The 19,627-nt window shown below is 49.9% G+C and overlaps 1 protein-coding gene across 11 annotated transcripts in view; it reads left to right on the top strand.

Moving 5' to 3' along the window:
* Positions 1-19,627, top strand: part of DCTN1 (dynactin subunit 1) — a 624,416-nt gene that overhangs the window by 424,629 nt on the left and 180,160 nt on the right. For all 11 annotated transcript variants that reach the window (XM_086960179.1, XM_086960178.1, XM_086960174.1 and 8 more), the window contains one exon: positions 11,264-11,424. In XM_086960179.1, coding sequence (XP_086816305.1) covers positions 11,264-11,424 — 161 coding nt within the window. The remainder of the gene's footprint in view (positions 1-11,263; positions 11,425-19,627) is intronic.

The raw sequence follows: 19,627 nt of genomic DNA, 5'->3' as shown, positions 1-19,627 counted from the left end.
CATGTAATCACTCTATCCAAACCTGCTACCCCTGGGCACCACATCCCACCATCACCTCCTCGGACACACGGACACACACACACACACTCGCTGAGAAGAAAGTGTTCGAGGCATGTGGGCTGCTGAATTCATATCTGTGCATAGATCGCCGCCTAGTGTTGGGTCCGGATGATCGCACATTGTTGTCCTGGAAGAGTCTTCGAGGTATCACAAGATAGGTGGCTCCTCCCCTGGACTACAGTGCGCATGGGCATCGACTCCATCCTCAGATTGTTTTTTTCCGCCATTGGGTTCTGATGTATATTGGTTCACTCTGTCAATCGATATAAAACTTTCTTAAAGCCAAAAGGCTTTTAGCTTTTCGTCTGTATAGTCTAGCGTTCGGTGCCCGATTCTTTCAGCTCAGTTCGAGCCGGATTCCAGAAAGCCACGTGCTTTCGTCGCTGAATGCCCAGTCGACGCCAGAGACTGTATCGACGGACTATCATAGACCGGAGTCCATTCAAGAGATGTCCCGTGTGCAACTCAAAATATCCCCACATTGACGTCCACCCGGTGTGCAACAAATGTCTCTCGCCGGATCATGATGAAGCCAGTTCCATGGCTTGTTCCCGTTTTCGATCCAAGAAGACTCTTTTGCATCGTCGCGCTGCGCACCAGGAGGCCCAGCAGACTGCACCGGCGCCGGTGAACATATTCGATGGCGGGGATGAAGGAGCTGCCCGGGAAGTTCGTGAGAACCTGTCGAATCCCACGTCGGAGGTTGACTACAACTACGACGCAGATGTTGAAATGCTCGACGTGGAAGAAGTAGTCAACGAGGTAGGAGACGACGACTGGGCCTTTGGGGCCTTGGAAGATAGCTCAGGCGAAGAGCTCAGTCAAACTGACATTGGGGCCGAAACGCTTCAAAAGGCTCAGGTCGAGGGATTGCCACTAGACCATACCCAAGATCTTCCAGTGGGTTCTACGGCCCGCCTTCGGGCTCGGCTACGGACATTGCTATTGAGCTTCACCCTGCGAAAACGAAACCGAAAGTGAAGACACCGGTCTCGACGCAAGTGAAAGCACTGGTGCCCCCATCGAAACCAAAGGTGCATATTGCTTTGGTCGGTTCAAAGCCCTCGGACCGGTCGGCACCGACAAAGCAAAAGGGCGTTATCGACCCGAAGAAACAGCTCAAGGGCGTCAAGACAAAATCTGCCACGCCGAAGACAAAGGTCAAGGCAGTCGAGCCAATCAAATCGGCGCCGAGGACGGTCGACACCGACAAAGGGCTCAGTGATCAAAAGGTTCTTGAGGCTCCGCGTCGACAAGACAAGGCCAAGAGCGGACCGATCCACGAGTCCACGTCTGGTGGTGCCTCAAAAGATTCCGTCGAGTCGACGCAGCCGTCCGCCGCTTTCTCCAATCAAGTGGCGGACTCCCTAAAGCGCATCAAGGACAAGGTCTCAAGTGTCGGGCCAAAAGATCTCCACCTTCGAAGCCTGTCGATAAACCGCAGAAGGCGTTGACACCCATTCATTTCACGTGGCCGCCGAAAGTGGCGTCGAAGGCTTTCGCCCCTAGAATGGCCACCAACGTGCCCGAGAAGGTGTCCTCGGTGCCGAAGTCGACGACAGCGGTCCCGGCCTTAAAGCATCGACAATCTTCGGTGGAAGAACAACCAGAACAATTTATCGATGCCGAAACGGACAGACTTTCCCTTCACAAGCGGATAATTGCCCCGGAACAGCCAATGGAGTCCTACAAAATTCCACTGAAGAAGGAGGATTCCACTTAGACCCCTGTTCTTGTGGAACCGGTTTCTCCACATGGCCATGATGTCTCACCCACTTATTCAGATGTGGACACCGGGGACGGTGATGAGGATGAATACAGCTATCCTGTCTATCCTGTCTATACTGAGCCAGATGATACCAATGAACCCTGGGCAGCTGCTGCTGACCCAGGTGATCCTCACTCTACCCCTGACACTCAGATGTATGCGGTTAAAACGTCGCCTACTGAGGATTCAGCTGCATTTAATGCCCTTATTGAAAAGGCGGCAAAGAACCATGACGTTCCAGCTCCATACTGACCCCATTGAAGTGGATTTTCTTTTTGACACCTTTTCCGTCTCAGAGAGGACTGTCAAGACTCTGCCTATGTTGAAGGGTGTCTTGAAGCATGCTGGGGAGATCTTTAAAGAGCCTACGAGAGCCAGGGTGATAAACCCAAGAATTGAAAAGAAGTATAAACCGGCACCTAGTGACCCTACTTACATCAAGGGACAGTTGCCTTTGGACTCTCTTGTTGTTTCTAATGCCCGGAAGAGGGCTAATTAACAAACAACGGGTGATGCTCCTCCCTCAGATAAAGAATCTAAGGTGTTTGAGGCATCAGGGAAAAGGGTGGCAGCTCAAGCGGCCAATCTCTGGCGCATGTCTAATACACAAGCACTTCTAGCAAGGTATGACAGGGCACACTACGACACTCCGGAGACCCTGTTACAGCACCTGCCAGACGAATACAAAGAGGCAGCTGAGATGCTCATCCAAGAGGGGAAGCTTATATCCAATGCTTCCATTAAATGTGCACTGGACGCGGCAGACACCGCGGCCAGAGCTATTAACACTAGTGTCATGCTGCGACGCCATGCCTGGCTCAGAATCTCAGGATTCAAGCCGGAGATACAGACCACCATTCTCAATCAGACAGTAAACCCTGATCATCTCTTTGGCCCTGAGGTGGACACCACCTTGGAGAAAATCAAGAAGGACACTGACACTGCTAAGTCCATGGAGGCTCTGCAGTCCCAGCAGTTCAGGGGTGGTTCTTTTCGTCGCTCAAGCACTAGAGGTGTTTCCAGAGGCCAGCTCTCCCAAACTACACAGTACTATAAAGGCGGCACGCAGACCACATACACCAAACAAAGTCGAGGTGGATATCGTGGCAACAGCGCCAAAGGCAGAGGTCGTGGAAACACCAACTCCAGATCCTCCGCCACTAACAAACAGTGACGCCTTGTCACTGCCCCTCGCCCACACAACACCTGTCGGGGGGAGACTTCAACAGTTCCTGCCGGTCTGGAAGTTCATCACCACAGACAGGTGGGTCACACAGCTTATACAGTACGGTTATTGTCTGGAGTTAACATCCACACCACCCAACATACCCCCAAGACACCGTCCTATGTCCGCCGAGCATTTGCACTTATTGCAGCAGGAGGTCCTTGTCATGCTGCAAAAAGGGGCAATCGAGCTCGTGCCTGCGGAAGAAAGAGGCACAGGAGTTTACTCACTGTACTTCTTGATACCAAAAAAGGACCGGTCCCTCAGACCCATACTGGACCTCAGACCCCTCAATCAGTACATTCTGTCGGAGCACTTTCACACGCTAACACTGCAGCAAGTCCTACTGCACCCGTCACACAAAAAATACCTCAGGTTCACCATCCAAAATCAACATTAGCAGTTCAAGGTTCTACCTTTCGGAGTCACCACGGCACCCAGGGTGTTTACGAAGTGCCTGGCGACAGTGGCGGCACACCTACGGAGACAGAACATTCACGTCTACCCTTATCTGGACGACTGGCTGATCCAGGCAAAGTCGGCCCAGCAGTGTGCCGCCCACATGTTCCGCACCATTCACCTTCTTCACGATCTGGGATTCTCACTGAATTACCCAAAGTCCCACCTGCAACCCGCCCACATACAGCAGTATCTGGGTGCGAAGATAGACACTCTGGCAGCCACAGCGCAGCCGAATTCAGTGAGGGTCAGTAGCATTCAATCGCTGATACAAAAATTCAGACCTCAACACTCGCTTCTAGCGCGAGTGTTCATGCAGTTGATAGGCATGATGGCCTCCTGCATCTCCATAGTCCCGCATGCGAGACTACATATGCGTCTGCTTCAGGAGTGCTTAGCACGTCAGTGGACCCAGGCTCACAGACAGTTGAAAGAATTTGGATTTGAATTTGAATTTAAAACATTTGTAAAGCGCAGCGTTCACCTTGCGGTTTCTTGGCGCTATGGAGACAGGTCCAGCAATCAGGGCCGTGGATGACTGGCGCAGAGAAATAACAGGGACAAATTACAAGGAAAAGGCCTGTTTAAACAAAAAGGTTTTAAGGTCTTTGCGGAAGGAGGAATAATGTGAAGCAGATCGTAAGTGGTCGGGGAGGGAGTTCCAAAAGGTAGGAGCCAGAGTTGAAAAGTTGGCCCCTCCCCACTTTTTACGTTTGAAGCGTGGGATTTGCAGAAGGGATTCGGACGATGAACGAAGCTCTCTGGCAGGAACATATTCGTTAATCAGGGAAGAAATGAAAGCGGGGGCAGAACCCTGGCGAGCCTGAAAAACCATGCAGCCGGTTTTAAAAAGGGAACGTTCCTTGATAGGAAGCCAATGAAGCTCCTTAAGGAGGGGTGTTGAATGATGAAAGCGTGGGAAACCGTACACCAATCGTGCCGCTTGGTTCTGAACCATCTGGAGCTTCCGCAGGCTGTACGCTGGGATGCCGTTGTACAGGGCATTGGCGTAATCCAGCCGCGAAATCACCAAAGCGGACATGATCAGTTTGAGTGCCAGGAGGGGAAAAAAACGGGAAACAGTGCGAATGGTACGGAGAGTGAGGAAGCAGGAAGAAACAACAGAACTGATTTGTGATTGTAAAGTGAGTTGGTTATTCATTTTGACGCCCAGGGTTTTAACTGTGGAGGAAGGAGTGGGCGAAGGACCAAAAGAAGAGGGCCAGAAAAGAGAGTTCCAGGGACTGGAAGAACCACCTGTGAGAACCAACTCGGTTTTGTCCGGGTTCAACTTGAGATGGTTGCGGTTCATCCAGTCCCTGATGAAAATCATAATAGACTGGAAATTAGAGACAGAGTGGGGAGAAGAGGAGAGGCTGAAGATGAGCTGGAGGTCGTCCGCATAATTATATACGGTGACCTCCAGCTGCTGAAGTGCAAAGATTAAAGGAAAGATGTAAAGATTGAACAGTAAGGGAGAAAGTGAGGAGCCCTGGGGAACACCACAAGTGACTTGAAGTGGGGTAGTCGTGAAATCCCCCAACCGGACCGCCTGGGTACGGTCCCTCAGGAAGGACGATAGCCAGACCAGGGCTGAGCCCTCGATTCCCGCCGCTCTGACACGTGAAAGCAAGATGGTATGGTCCACCGTGTCAAAAGCGGTGGAGAGACCTAGTGTTGGTGAGCGGTCGGGCATACAACTCTCTGCATTGGTGGAATCCACGAAACCTTTGCAAGGGACGACCGTTCCAAGAGCCTGTGCCACAGATCATCCTGGCGACGGACGCTTCTCTCCAGGGATGGGGAGCTCATGTACTCCACTACACTATGCAGGGACTATGGACACCACAGCAAAGGAAGAGGCACATCAATGTTCTAGAACTGATGGCGATCTTCATGGCACTGAAAGCCTTCAAAGTTTCTCAACAAGGTCGTGTTGATCCGGACGGACAGCATGACGGCCATGTACTACATTCAGAAACGGAGAGGAACACACTCCACAGTTGTCTCATCTGGCTCAGAGCATGTGGAAGTGGGCCATTCAGAGAAACATCTTCATCATGGCAGAACACCTCCCAGGCAAATCAGATGGCGGACCTGCTCAGCAGGTACAGCCACCAAATGCAGGAGTGGGAGATACATCCATCAGTACTCCACCCGTACTTCCAAAAGTGGGGTCATCCAGAGATAGACCTGTTCGCCACAAAGGAGAACGCAAAATGCCGAAGCTTTGCCGCCAGGTTTCCATTCCCACAGTCGCAAGGCAATGCGATATGGATGAACTGGTCAGGCAAATTTGCATACGCTTTTCCCCCAGCACCTCTAATACCGCTGGTGGCACGCAAGTTCAAGCAGCACTCGATAGACAGCACCTCTCACTTTTCAGAGTGCCTGCTATTAAAGCCTTTCTGGAGGGACTCAAACGAGTCATTCCTCCGCGGACGCCACCAGCTCCCGAGTGGAACCTCAATGTGGTCCTCACCAGGCTGATGGGTCCACCTTTTGAACCACTGCATTCCTGCGAGATTCAGTTCTTGACTAGGAAAGTGGCTTTCCTTATAGCGATTACGTCGCTACGACGAGTTAGTGAACTCCAGGCACTAACTATCCAAGAGCCATTTATTCAAATTCATGCTAACAGTGTGGTGCTTCGCACTAACCCTAAATTCCTTCCTAAGGTAGTGTCTCAGTTCCATATCAACCAGACTATAGAACTACCTGTGTTCTTCCAAAATCCAGAGTCACTTGCGGAGAGAATGCTCCACACACTTGACGTCAAGAGGGCCCTAATGTACTACATTGATAGGACCAAAGATTAAACAACTCTTTGTTGCCTTTGCGCCACAACACAAAGGTAACCCTATTTCCAAGGCTGGTATAGCCAGGAGGATCGTTAAATGCATTCAGATCTGCTATCAGAAAGCCAAGCGCACTCTCACCATTCCACCGCGGGCCCACTCCACCCGGAAGTTGGGGGCCTCCATGGCTTTCCTTGGAAATATTCCTTTGGAAGACATATGTAGAGCAGCCACATGGTCTACCACACACACATTTACAAAACACTACTGTGTTGATGTGCACTCCAAACAGCAGGCTGCTGTAGGGCAGGCTGTTCTAAAAACACTTTTTCAAACTGCTGCAGCTGGCACAGGCGGCCGCCGTTAATGGAGGGACTGCTATGTATTCTATGCACAGATATGAATTCAGCAGCCCACATGCCTCGTACCGAATATGCTACTTACCATTATGCATCTGTTCTTGGCATGTAGGGCTGCTGACATTCATATCGCCCACCCTCCTCCCCGGCGCCTGTAGCGGCTGCAGCGTTCACACATACTTCTGGCATGGTCATCATTCACGTAGTTTCACTCCATCTTGGCCACAATGGCTAAAAAACAATCTGAGGATGGAGTCGATGCCCATGCGCACTGTAGTCCAGGGGAGGAGCCACATATCTCGTGATACTAAGAAGACTCTTCCAGGACAACAATGTGCGATCATCCGGACCCAACACTAGGCGGCGATATGAATGTCAGCAGCCCTACATGCCAAGAACAGATGCATACTGATAAGTAGCATATTCGGTATTTCGCTAGAAGAATAGATTCAGCGAGTAACATTAGTAAAGAAATTTTTAGAATCTTTAAGGAGTTCACCTCCCCTGCGGGTCAAGCAACTGGCAAATTTTTTCTCGAATAAGATCTTAAGCATTCAAGCCTCTTTTGTGCCTGTTATTCCTACGAATGAGCTTTCTATGTCCCCTCCTTGACAACCAGTGTTTCCTCCCTGACAATCACCTGCTTACAACTTTTCCCCCTCTATCTCTTCAATTGTCTTTGGATCTGTTACTAAAATAAAAATCTGGCTCCCCATCGGATCCTTGCCCTGCTAAAATGTTAGGTAAGATAGCCCATGTTATCAACCCTTTGGTTAATCCGATTCTCACCGCCTCCCTTGAAACGGGTATTGTCCCTAATGCATGGAAAAAGGCGCACATCGTCCCACTGTTAAAAAAAAAACCTAACCTCGATCCTTTAGAGCACTGCAATTATAGACCGATCTCGCTGCTCCCTGCTCTGGCTAAAATAGCGGAGAAGCACGTACATTCCACCTTCCTTGAAGCTCGATCTTCTGCACCCTACCGAATCTGGCTTCAGCTCAAATTTGAGCACTGAGACCGCTCTATTGGAAGTCACCGAGTCTATTAAGGAGGTTATGGACAGTGGTGGGAAGGCGATGCTGGTGCTATTGGACTTGTCGGCGGCCTTTGATACCGTCCCTCACTGCCGTCTTCTTTCAAGACTCCAGGAGATTGGACTGAGAGGGACGGTATTCAATTGGTTTAAGTCCTTCCTGTCCGACCGCCAACAATTGATTTGGGCCCCCCCTTTCTCAGCTGCTTTGGCTGTAGGAGGGCCACAGGTGTCGGTGTTGAGCCCCACTCTTTTTAATGTTTATCTTTATCCCTTGGCTGAATTCGTTGAGTCGCATGGAGCGCGAATTGTTTCGTATGCCAACGACACGCAGCTCCTCTTCACCTGCGACAACAAGACTGAGTTTGTCGGCAATTCTATCAGGAGATGCCTTGAGGCCGTTTTTTCCTGGTTTCATGAGAACCAGTTAAAATGCAACTCTGACAAGTCAGAGATTTTCTTTGGCTGTCCCCCTGATGCCCACTGGAAATTCTGGTTGCCGGCCGATATGCATCCTCCTGCATCACCCACGTCAGTGGCAAAGAACCTAGGTATAAAGATCGATACTGGTTTAACTTTTAAGCCCCAGATTCTTAGCCTAGTTGGCTAATGTTTTGCCTTGTTGCACACTCTTAGGATATTTCTTCCTTTCCTCTCCCATAGTCATAGGAGAACTACAGTCCAGGCACTGATTGGCTCCAAGCTCGATTATTCGAATATACTATATCTGGGCCTTCCTGAGTATCTTCTTGCACGCATCCAGACAGTTCAGAATTCTGCAGCGAGGGCCATTTTTGGCCTTAGCCGTAGGGCTCATACCTCAGCCCTTCTTGATTCGCTTCACTGGCTGCCTGTGCGGAAGCGTATCCATTTTAAAACTCTGACCATGGCCTTCAAGTCATTGCACGGTATTGGTGCTGTCTACTTAAGGAAAAGAGTTCAATTCTATTTTCCTTCTAGATCTCTTCGCTCGGCTTCACAAGCTTTGGCCATTATTCCATCCATCAAACGTGCTCGCGTTGGCGGACGTTCCTACAGATTGCTGGCCCCTCAACTTTGGAATAAACTTCCCTTGTCTCTTAGGAAGCTCGACAATCTGTTGTCCTTTCGAAAAGAACTTAAGACTTGGCTTTTTGGCTTATAGTCATTTATGTTCCTGACCTCCCCTCTAGAGATCTGCCTAGCGCCGGGACACTGCCCGAGTAGCCGCGTGCTTTACAAGTCACCCATTTAACATAACCTAACATAACACACACCATCACCTGCTCGGCCTCGCACACACCATCACCTCACACCATCACCTCCTCGGCCTCGCACACACCATCACCTCCTCGGCCTCGCACACACCATCACCTCCTCGGCCTCGCACACACCATCACCTCCTCGGCCTCGCACACACCATCACCTCCTCGGCCTCGCACACACCATCCACCTCCTCGGCCTCGCACACACCATCCCCCTCCTCGGCCTCGCGCACACACCATCACCCTCCCCCTCCTCGCGCACACACCATCCCCCTCCCCCTCCTCGCGCACACACCATCCCCCTCCTCGGCCTCGCGCACACACCATCCCCCTCCTCGGCCTCGCGCACACACCATCCCACCTCCTCGGCCTCGCGCACACACCATCCCACCTCCTCGGCCTCGTGCACACACCATCCCACCTCCTCGGCCTCGCACACACCATCCCCCTCCTCGGCCTCGCACACACACCATCCCCCTCCTCGGCCTCGCGCACACACCATCCCCCTCCTCGGCCTCGCGCACACACCATCCCCCTCCTCGGCCTCGCGCACACACCAGCACCTCCTCAGTCAAAAACATTCTCTTCCCACTTTGACCATATTGACTCCAGTCAATGGAACTCTGTGGGGCCATCATGCCCATGTCACACCATAGGTTGACCCCACCTGGAGCCATGCCCTCTGAAGGCCTCCCTCCGTGTGACACTATTGCCTATCAAATTCACATATAGAGGGTGCTGCAACACAACTCATTTAAGCTTCAGGTCTTTGAGGAGGAACAGGATTTTTCTCATTGAGAAGACGAGATCGGTCTGATATCGGCCCATGCTGAAAAGTATGATGAAGTGCAGCACAGACAATTTCAATAACCCAGTTAAGGTCGGGGCTGTCGCCCTGCAGCTCTGACCTCTGAATGAAATAGATGGTGGTCCCAGCGGGCCAGGTTTAAATTGGGGGCCTTGTCCAGCCTGACTCTGGTGGTGCATGCTGCCAGAAAGAGCCTTCACTCAGGTGGCAGACAATGCTCCTGGAGATAGAGAGCAAGAAAATTGATGTGGCTCAGAGAGGGGATTACCAGTTTGGCTGGACTGCTCTGCAAATACGAACCTTCTGCTTTCTTTGTTCCTGACTCTTTTCTATATGTTGAGGATATCTCTCACCTCCACTCTAGTATGTTTCTGGCTGTAGCCTAGACTGGGCTGTTGATACCTTTCAAAACCTGAACCTCCAGTGTATGAATGGTTCTGGTTGCACCAGGATTGCTGTACACTTGTGTGCCAAAATGCACAGCTAGACAGTGGAAGGATCACATTATTTTTATTGCTGATGCAGCTCCTCTTGCATGTTTTGGTGGTTACAGTTTCCTCGATTTGCTTGAAATGCTGCTGACCCTGTATGTCTATTTGTATTTCTTTAAGTCTGTATTTCATGTAAGAGTGGCCCTCACACTTAGTTTTGATGACCGAATGCCAACCGTAGTAATATTGATTGTTAGGCTACCCAGAGCATGCTATAACTCTGGTGTTACTTTTGAAAATATTATGCTGTGCTCTGTTGCACATATTGTTTATCTAATGATGAGTATGGAAACCAATACATTTCACGTTTGTAGGCTCGTCTGACATGGCAACCAACATTCCTTTTCAGCTGTCAAGAGCTCTATTGTAGTTAGACTTATGGATAGCAGAATGTCGAAGAATAATCGACAGAAAACAGTACAATGCAAACATCTGTGGGCACATGTTAAAGTGAAATGTTTTTGTCAGGACTGACTTCATTGGTTAGCTCTTTGAAGTAATTTGTACAGTTGTGCTTTGCATGTCCAGGGGAGAGATACTAAATTGGGGCAAGTCTGAGTTATGTGCTGTGTAAAGACGAAGTTCGATCATCTAAACGTTAAGGTGGATTTGAGGAAGAATGCAAGGGGGCTCAGGAATTTAGAGAATTTCTGGATGTTAGCAGATTGCAAATGCCTTCACTATGTGAAACAAGATATATTTTAGTTTGTTGTGGAAGGTGCAAGATACATTTACTTGTAAAAAGTCTAACACATGTCTACAGATGTCTGTTAATGTTGCTGGAGAAAGTAACATTATGTTTTAGTAACCGGTCACTGAGGCAAAAGCAGGTAACATAATTACGAGCCATGAATAAATGAGCTGCCTGTCTCTTCATATGCAGTGAATCACATGATTTTGTTCTGATTCTCAAACATTCTCCAGAAGGATTATCCGTGATCTTAAGGGCTTGCTGAACAATTTGCCCAAACCCCAGTATACATGTGCATAATTCCTGTGTGTTCATTTGTCACAGGCTGAACTGATCAGCCAGCAAGCACAAGAGAAGTTTGATCTCAATGAGAGCTGCGCAGATCGAACTGGCTTACGAGGAGCGGTAGGAGAGCAGTTGAGCTTTGCTGCTGGGTTGGTGTACTCTCTTAGCCTCCTACAAGCTACACTTCACAAATATGAACAGTAAGTGTTTCACATGCCCTGCATATGATCTCACAAATGTGACTATATATGAACTACAAAGTACTGTTTAATTGTGTGTGTATATATGTGTGTCTGTGTGACTATATAAATATAGACACATATATATGTGTGTGTGTGTATAATTGTTGCAGGGCTAAACGGGCCCAGGACCCGTATATCTGTGTAATCCAGTACTCGTGTTGCCACGCAGGAAAGAGCCCGCACTGCAGGAAATTCAAAAAGTACATTTATTCGGCTGACTCGTTTCGACCTGCCCGGTCTTTGTCTAAGCCATGGCTTTGCAGCACAAATCTTTTCAGGATCCACATGCTGTTCATTATCCTGCCATCTAATGGTTTGGTCTGGAATGCTGTCTTTTGAGTCTTTTTTTTTCCATCTGTGATGTCCTCCATGTGGAATCATTTGGCTGTATGTTCTGCTTGAAGACATCAGACTTAATGCCCCAGAAGCCCTTGTGTGCATGGTCGCCATCTTAGATTCTTTTTTTCATCCAATGGGTCTAGAATCATGCACAAGCACTCCAGATCAAGAAGCGGAAATACACATTTTTCATTAAGGGAAATGAAGAACAAGCTCAGAATTAATGATAAAATAATTAACAACCAACAAACGTGGAGAGAAAAGGCCGATAACACCTTAGTGTTTTCTGAGGTGACTAAGTGGGTCTGAGAGTGTAAAGACTGCATATGAATCGCACCCCTTTACCCTTCTGCTTCATGTGTCATCACAGATTCTCCCAGAGGGACAATCACAAGGTATGCAACCTCTATCTGCTGAGAAACTATTGTTCAGGTGACTGTGAAGCCTGCTTGGAGTTTCAATCCAAGACTGTATTATCGAGGGTGAAACAAAGGTGGACTCCTAACTTGAGAAGCTGAGTGGCAAGGAAAACCCAAAGGGAACCGAACTGGCGCAGGCGAATCTTCCAACATCATGGAGGCAGTTATTGCCTAAAAGGAGAATACGCTGATGAGACCGATCAATGAAGGATACAAGTGGAAGGTAACCACATCCGGTGTAGAGCAGAGACCATCCGAGTCAAAACACTCCAAAACCATGCTACCTCCAAATGATTTGGCAGTCGAGGGAAAAAGAAAACATAAAGAGCCTCGCATACCCAAAGACATGGCCATCACTGACTGAAAACCCTCAATTTCAGCTTCAACATCAAAAGATGATCCAGGACGTTGGAGGGAGATGGAGCTCTGACTATTGGAGTAACAACAAGAGGCTATCATTATTTAATAGAAAATTCCAGACATTGAAAAAAAAAAAGGATTGATGCCGTAATGGAGGCTCTGCTGTTACAAAAGATGAAGTTTGCTGGGTTAATTTGTGTTTCTTGCTCCACGGTTGGGAGCCGTTCTTACTTCACTGTAGTACTTTCTATGCAACACCCTCAATTCAGATAGATCTGCCACAAAGGTCGATGGGACAATTCTAGATTAATTTACCGCTCTATGTAAGGGGCAGGGACATGACCTAAACCCTTTTACGTTAGAAGCTGTACTCCTTAAATATGCATTCCAATATGGTTGGGCCTAGGTCTGACCCTGGAGATTTTTACATACCTTTTCACAATGTCAAATTTTGTAACCCCCTTTTTTCTCAACGACACTCCTGTGAAGAGTTTGGTCATGTAATATGTGTACTCTACTAAAATTCTTAATAAAAATAAATTTGGAAAAAAAAAGATCAAGTTTGACTTTTTAGTGCGATACACGATCCCTACTCTACCTCCTCAAGACAGCGGCCAGCCACAGACAGAGCCAGAGATAGATCAGGCAGAGATGCCAGAAGAGGAAGCCTACATGCAAGTAGATAAGAATGAAGAGGGGCCAGAATGAAAGTGAGTTTTTCTTCGCTGAAAGGCACAATGGATGTAGGATAGCAGGATGTTGAAGCAGGCTTCCTGGAGGAAGGGATTGACATATACCAGTCAAGCCATCACCAGACAACATCCCTGCATACGTTGCTGTCATCAAGAGGGAGGCAGGCATATATGGAATGAGATTGGAAAAGGATCAGATGGAATCCTGCTCCTACTGGAAGCACTCATGCCCTCATAAAGGAATAACCAGAATCATCCAATGCTACTGAGCATCCTTGAATAAGAGAGAAATGAGTTCAGGGAGCCAGACGCCACTAAATTGATGACCCCCAGGGTTGAAAAGGTTGAAAAGAAGTATAGGCAATCCTTCCAGGACCCAGCTTACATCAGGGGTATTGTCAAGGCAGATTTCATTATTGGCACTACAGCTCGGAAAAGTGTAAACACACCAGCAACCATGCGACCACCACCAAGCAGAGCAAGTGGTTGGAGATGTTGGAGATGGTGGTAGGGAGATATCAGGCTCAACAACCTCACTGAATTAAACTGCAAACTATCTATCTCCAACTCTTTCAAATCTCTGGGGTTTACTCTTGACAAAAACCTAAACAAGAAAGAACCTATTCATACCTCAGCTAACATTGCCTTTTACACATTGAAACCTCTAAGTTAAGCCCTTCATCAATATCGAAGACCTAAAGACTGTGGTGCAATCCTTGGTCCTGTCCAAGCTGGACTACATTAACACAATGATCCTGGCTTCCCAAAAACCACACATGGCTCCTCTGAAAGCTACTCTCCACACATCAGATAGACTACTTTTGGTGGAGTCCCTTTGACCACATCACCCCCACTCTCCCCAAGCAAATGTGATCTACTCTCCTCACCTTCGCAACACCCCACCGTAACTACCTCAGAACGTTATTTTCTACATAACTATTGTCGATCATTTTCTTCTTTTATATACTGTTACTATTTATTTTTATTTACTTCATCTGTAACTTGTGTAATTGCTGCTGTGTTCACTCTGTAAAGCACTGTAATACCCTCAGGTCAATTTCGGTCTATACAAAACTTGATAAAGAAAATAAATTGCCAACTCAAATCCCGTCGCAACAGTTATGGAGACCAGCTATTGGAGGAAATAGAAACTCTGATGCAACATCTATCAGATCACTACAAGAAAAGAGCCAAAAGCAATTCGAGCTGTAAAAACAATTGATAACACCTGTTGAAAATCAGCACTGGGCACAGCAGACACTGCTGTGCTAGTTGTGCACAGCCAGTACCTTGAAAAGGCAGGGGTGGCTGCACTTGTCTGGTTTCAAGTCCGAGGAACAGGCAGCTGTCACAAATCTACCATTCACTGAGACACCCAATGCTGATAGAGATATCTAACTACAGAGTCCTCACCTTTTTGAATATTCCCCACGTGTCAGACTGTATCCACAAAGAAAATGTCAGCAGGACCTCTGCACACCGGTAGGTGGCATCATGCGGCTCTCCTCCAATCTTTGTGCTCCAGAAGTGATGCGTAGAACCGCTTTTATGTGCCGCTTACACAATTACATCAGTTCCTTTCTTTCCATACCACTAGACCTAGATCCTGAGCTACCGCCTTAATGAATCCTAAGACCACCTGAGGTAAAGCAGTACGTCGCCAAGCACCAAATGACTCCACACCGTGACCGATCAAATGGAAGGCCCCGTTGCCATTCCTAAAGTCCTTCCCATGCCCTATCATGATCACGGTCATCGTCTGTGAGTAAGTTGTAGAAATGAAAATAAAACTATCATGTGGGACTCTCCACCAATCTTGAACTCCAGAGAAGACACAGGGGTCTCAGTATGCCTCCGTCCTGCTCCAGAAGCCATTCACCTTCAGAGCCGGTTCCGATCTGTGTCCTGAAGCAACTTGAGTTTCCTGGGCTGTCAGCAATGGCACAGTAATAGAATAATTCCGTGAAGCCATGCTCCTCTTTTTGGCGCTTTTGACCATCTCCCTCTCCTCTAGCATGCCTTCAGTCCACAAGGAACCTCTAGTGCCTCCACCTGGTACTCCGTTTACAGGTCCACCGTTGGTCAATCAATCAGGTGTTAAGTGAGACTACCCACCTGTAAGGATCTCAAGGCACTTGGGGTTGGGGAGTGCCAGCTAGAACCTTCCAGATTAACTACAGACTCCTCAAAGCCACGCGCAGAGCTAACTACAGACTCCTGACCAGTTTTGTTGCAGACTCTGATCCTGGTGCCACAACCCACCCCAAACCATGGTGCATGGACTCTGTACAATGAAGTGCACCTCATTATACTTTCCCACTGTGGCTCGGTGCACCTCAACCAAATCAGCGCCTTGATACTCTTGGACCACAATAATCAAAAAAGGAGCATAAGGGTTTTTTTAGGAACAGCTCGACACCCTACTCAACATATCTAACACAATATGACCTGGTCCTATTCTTTGAACAGTCCAATTTGTATTTCCACGTGCCCTTAGCTATCACAATTTTGTGTGCTATCGTAGCAGTTATCTATATACAGTCTATTGCCGAGAATCCCGGTTCTATTTTGTCACTTTAATTCAGTTCCCCTTGTGTACAATCCGTTGTGTGATGTAATAAACAAATCAAAAAATTGTGAAAAGATGGAAAGAATGAAAAAGTAAATGAAAAAATAGTGAACAGGAAGTAACATAATGGGAGTCCACTAGTAGGTTTTCACTAGTGGCTCAGGTTCTCATCATCAGCACTACCATACCATAACAAAAATTGTGCAAAAACTGTGAATGACTAGTTAAGCCAGTGGTGAAAATAAAAAAACCTTATAACATGGGTGCTAGGATGTACCTCCCTAGTACTCACTGTCTGACCCCTAACACATAAAGTGGAACCTACTGCTTTGAAACCACTTTATTCAAGTTAAAAACTAGCTAGACCCCCACTAGCTATCCTACTTTATTGTTGCTGTGGGTCTGATCACATTAAGACTCTGTTGCCTACTATATCCATAGAGGGCCAACATGTTTCATTGCGTGGTAAGTTTCTGGCAATTTCTTCAGGACGAGGGTCAGTTTTCACCACACACACACACTTCATGCGTGACCCATTACCTGAGGGAGCATATAACACAAAATCTTAGAATAACCCCCAGGGCTCAGACTGGATCCGGAAAATTTTGCGTAGCAGTACCCTTGCGCGTCAGTAGGTGTCGTCTGCGGCTCCGCGTCCGTCGTGTGTGCCGGGATGACGTCGTCAGAGTACTTAGAAGCCGCCCTCGCGCGCTGACGTCAGTTCTTCTTTTTTCTGCGCCAGCTAGCGCAGGTCCGGAGAAAGCAGTACCTTAGTCACTTTTTGACTAAAACTTTTTGATCTCTTCTCGAGTCGTCACAACTCTTGGTGCCGGTAGGGAATGCTCGGGTTCAAGCCCTGTACCGACTGCAACCGACTGATGTCGGTTACCGATCCCCACCGCCGTTGCGTGTATTGCCTTGGGGCCGAACACGACGACCGGTCGTGCCCCGACTGCCGGGCCTTGACGTCGAAGGCTAGACGGAGCGGTCCCGCAAGCGCCTCGAGCTCCGGCAGTAGGCTCCGCGCCGCTCGTGGTCCCGGTCCAGAAGGGGGTCGAGGGACCGGTCGCGGGCCACAGTCATCGAAGCTCGACAAGTCGACACCATTCGTCGGGGTCCAAGTCCTCAGGTAAGAGGCACAAGAAATCTGACGCCATTGCTCTTCTGACTCCCCCGACGCTCGCGTGACACGGCCGGGGGTTCGGGCGACACCGGCTCCGCCGGAGCCACGGCCAGCTCCATACCCGCCGATCCCTGGGCTGAACGCGACGCCGGAGGAGATAGAGGCCTTCCTCATGGCCATGAGGTCCCTCTCTCCTCCATCTGGTCCCGTGGTGCCTCCGTGCCCAGACTGGAGTCCAGGCGAGTCGGGTGCTCTGGCAGCGTCGAGTGCTTTGGCCCTGGCGCCGTCTGCGAATTCGGTCCCGACGCCACTGGCTCCCGCTGGATCCGGTTCCGGATCCGGGTCGCCGCTAGACGACCCCGCTGGCGCCGACCCCCAGGGTGCCGTCCCCGCACGACGCCGTCCCTGATCCCTCTCTCGTTTCAGATCCGGCGTCGGATCGGCGTCGACTGACGCCGGCTGAAGAGCATTTCTTCTTTGATCCGGCTCCATCCTTTGACCCTGAGTTTCAGGAGACTGAGGACGAAGGGGATTGGGAGCGGTCTATGGACCCTCTGACACCTGAGTGTCAGTCCTTCCAGGACTGGACAGAGTAGCTAGGGGAGGCCAGTGGTATTGATACCTCCTCTGACACTGGCTTTGTCTCCACTCCTACCGTGGCTATGGAGGAGGGGGCTGCTTATAGTGTAGTGCTGACGCGGGCAGCCAAGGCCTTGGTGCTTATGCTCCCTGTCGCTACTGTGAGGTCTAACATCCTCACTGAGGTCCTTAAACCGCAGACTGGCGCTCTGGAGCCTTTACTGCCGTTTAATGAGGCTCTCATGGACGTCCTGTTGGGCACCTGGTCCAGCGCCGCTACAGGCCCCCCTTTAGATAGGAACGTAGTCAGGCGCCACCGCCCAGCACCGGGTGACCCTAGCTTCCTGTCCACCCACCCCACTCCAAGAGTCTGGTTATCCAGGTCTCTACTTCCCAATCCGCATTCCCGACTGCACCCCCTGATCGGGCATCCAAGAGGTATGATAAGCCTCCAAGCCCTTCTAGTCCGAGCTTTCAGGCCCATTTAACCCCAGTGGGGGGCAGGGTCCGCCATCACCTCCTTCCCTAGCGTACCATCACTTCGGACAGGTGGGTGCTGCAAATCGTCCAAAAGGGCTACTCACTCCCCTTCGAGGGCTTACCCGCCAGCCATGCCACCGCAGTACCACCGCGTGTCGGGGATCACTTGCAACTTCTGCAAGAGGAAGTGTCGGCCCTGTTGGCCAAGGGGGCCATCGAGCGCGTTCCTGGGCCAGAAGTAGGGTGTGGTTGCTATTCCCACTACTTTCTGTTTCCCAAGAAGGGAAAAGGGGGCCTACACCCTATCTTGGACCTACGGAACGTCAACGGCTTCCTCCGGAAGAAGTTCAAGATGCTGACTCTGGCTCCGGTCTTAGCTGCCCTGGACCCCGGAGACTGGATGGTAGCGTTGGACTTGCAGGACGCTTATTTCCATATCTCCGTCCTGCCGGCCCACCGGCGTTACCTGCGGTTCACGGTAGGCCACGAGCACTTTCAGTTCACCGTGCTCCCCTTTGGCCTTACCAGCTCCCCATGGGTGTTCACGAAAGTGATGGCGGTGGTCGCAGCTCATCTGCGCAGTTTAGGGGTGTCAGTCTTACCCTACCTTGACAACTGGTTGTTGAAGACTGGCTCGCCCCAGACAGTCTTCAACCACCTTCAGACTACGGCCGACCTCCTGCACTTGCTGGGGTTTTCCATCAATGCGCCCAAGTCGCACCCGTGTCCCTCTCAAAGGCTCCTCCTCATCAGGACGGTTCTGGATTCGGAGCAGTTTCGGGTCTATCCCCCAACAGCGGGTTTGGGATATTCAGGATCTGATTTCGATCTTTCAGCCTTTATCCCGGGTCTCAGTCAAGTTGACGCTGCGGCTCTGGGGCTGATGGCCTTCTGCATCCTTCTGGTGCATCACGCCACGTGGCGGATGCGGGCTCTGCAGTGGGACCTGAAGTTTCAGTGGGCCCAGCATCAGGGCAACCTGTCTGACCATATCCGGATCTCGGAGGTCACTGCAAGACAGTTGCAGTGGTGGCTCACGGACTACGATTGGGTCAGCGGCAGATCCCTCTCCCTTCCCCAAACAGAGCACGTAGTTGTGACGGATGCATCCCTCCTGGGCTGGGGGAGCCACATGGGAGAGGCGGAGATCAGAGGCCTCTGGTCTCCGGCGGAGTCCTGGCTCCACATCAACCTTCTGGAGCTGCGGGCGATCCGGCTTGCACTGAAAGCATTCATCCCCTCTGTCCGGGGGAGTGTAGTGCAGGTGTTCATGGACAACACCACTGCCATGTGGTATGCCAACAAACAGGGCGGAGTGGGGTTGTAGACCCTATGCCAGGAGGCTCTGCACCTCTGGCAGTGGTTGGGACATCCGGGCATGACCCTGGTGGTTTAACACCTGGCAGGTTCCCTGAACGTCAGGGCGGACAAACTCAGCCGTCTGTGCATGATTATCACAAATGGCGTCTGAACTCTGACGTGGCGCAAGGTCTCTTTCAGCAGTGGGGAGAGCCTTGGTTAGATCTATTCGCCACAGAAGAGAACGCGCAATGTCATCAGTTCTGTGCGTTTCCAAGGCGGCACTCGCTCAGCAACGCTT

The sequence above is a fragment of the Lissotriton vulgaris genome, chromosome 3_1, assembly GCF_964263255.1.
Source record: "Lissotriton vulgaris chromosome 3_1, aLisVul1.2, whole genome shotgun sequence".
NCBI lineage: Eukaryota > Metazoa > Chordata > Amphibia > Caudata > Salamandridae > Lissotriton > Lissotriton vulgaris.
This window is presented reverse-complemented; position numbering and strand designations above follow the sequence as displayed.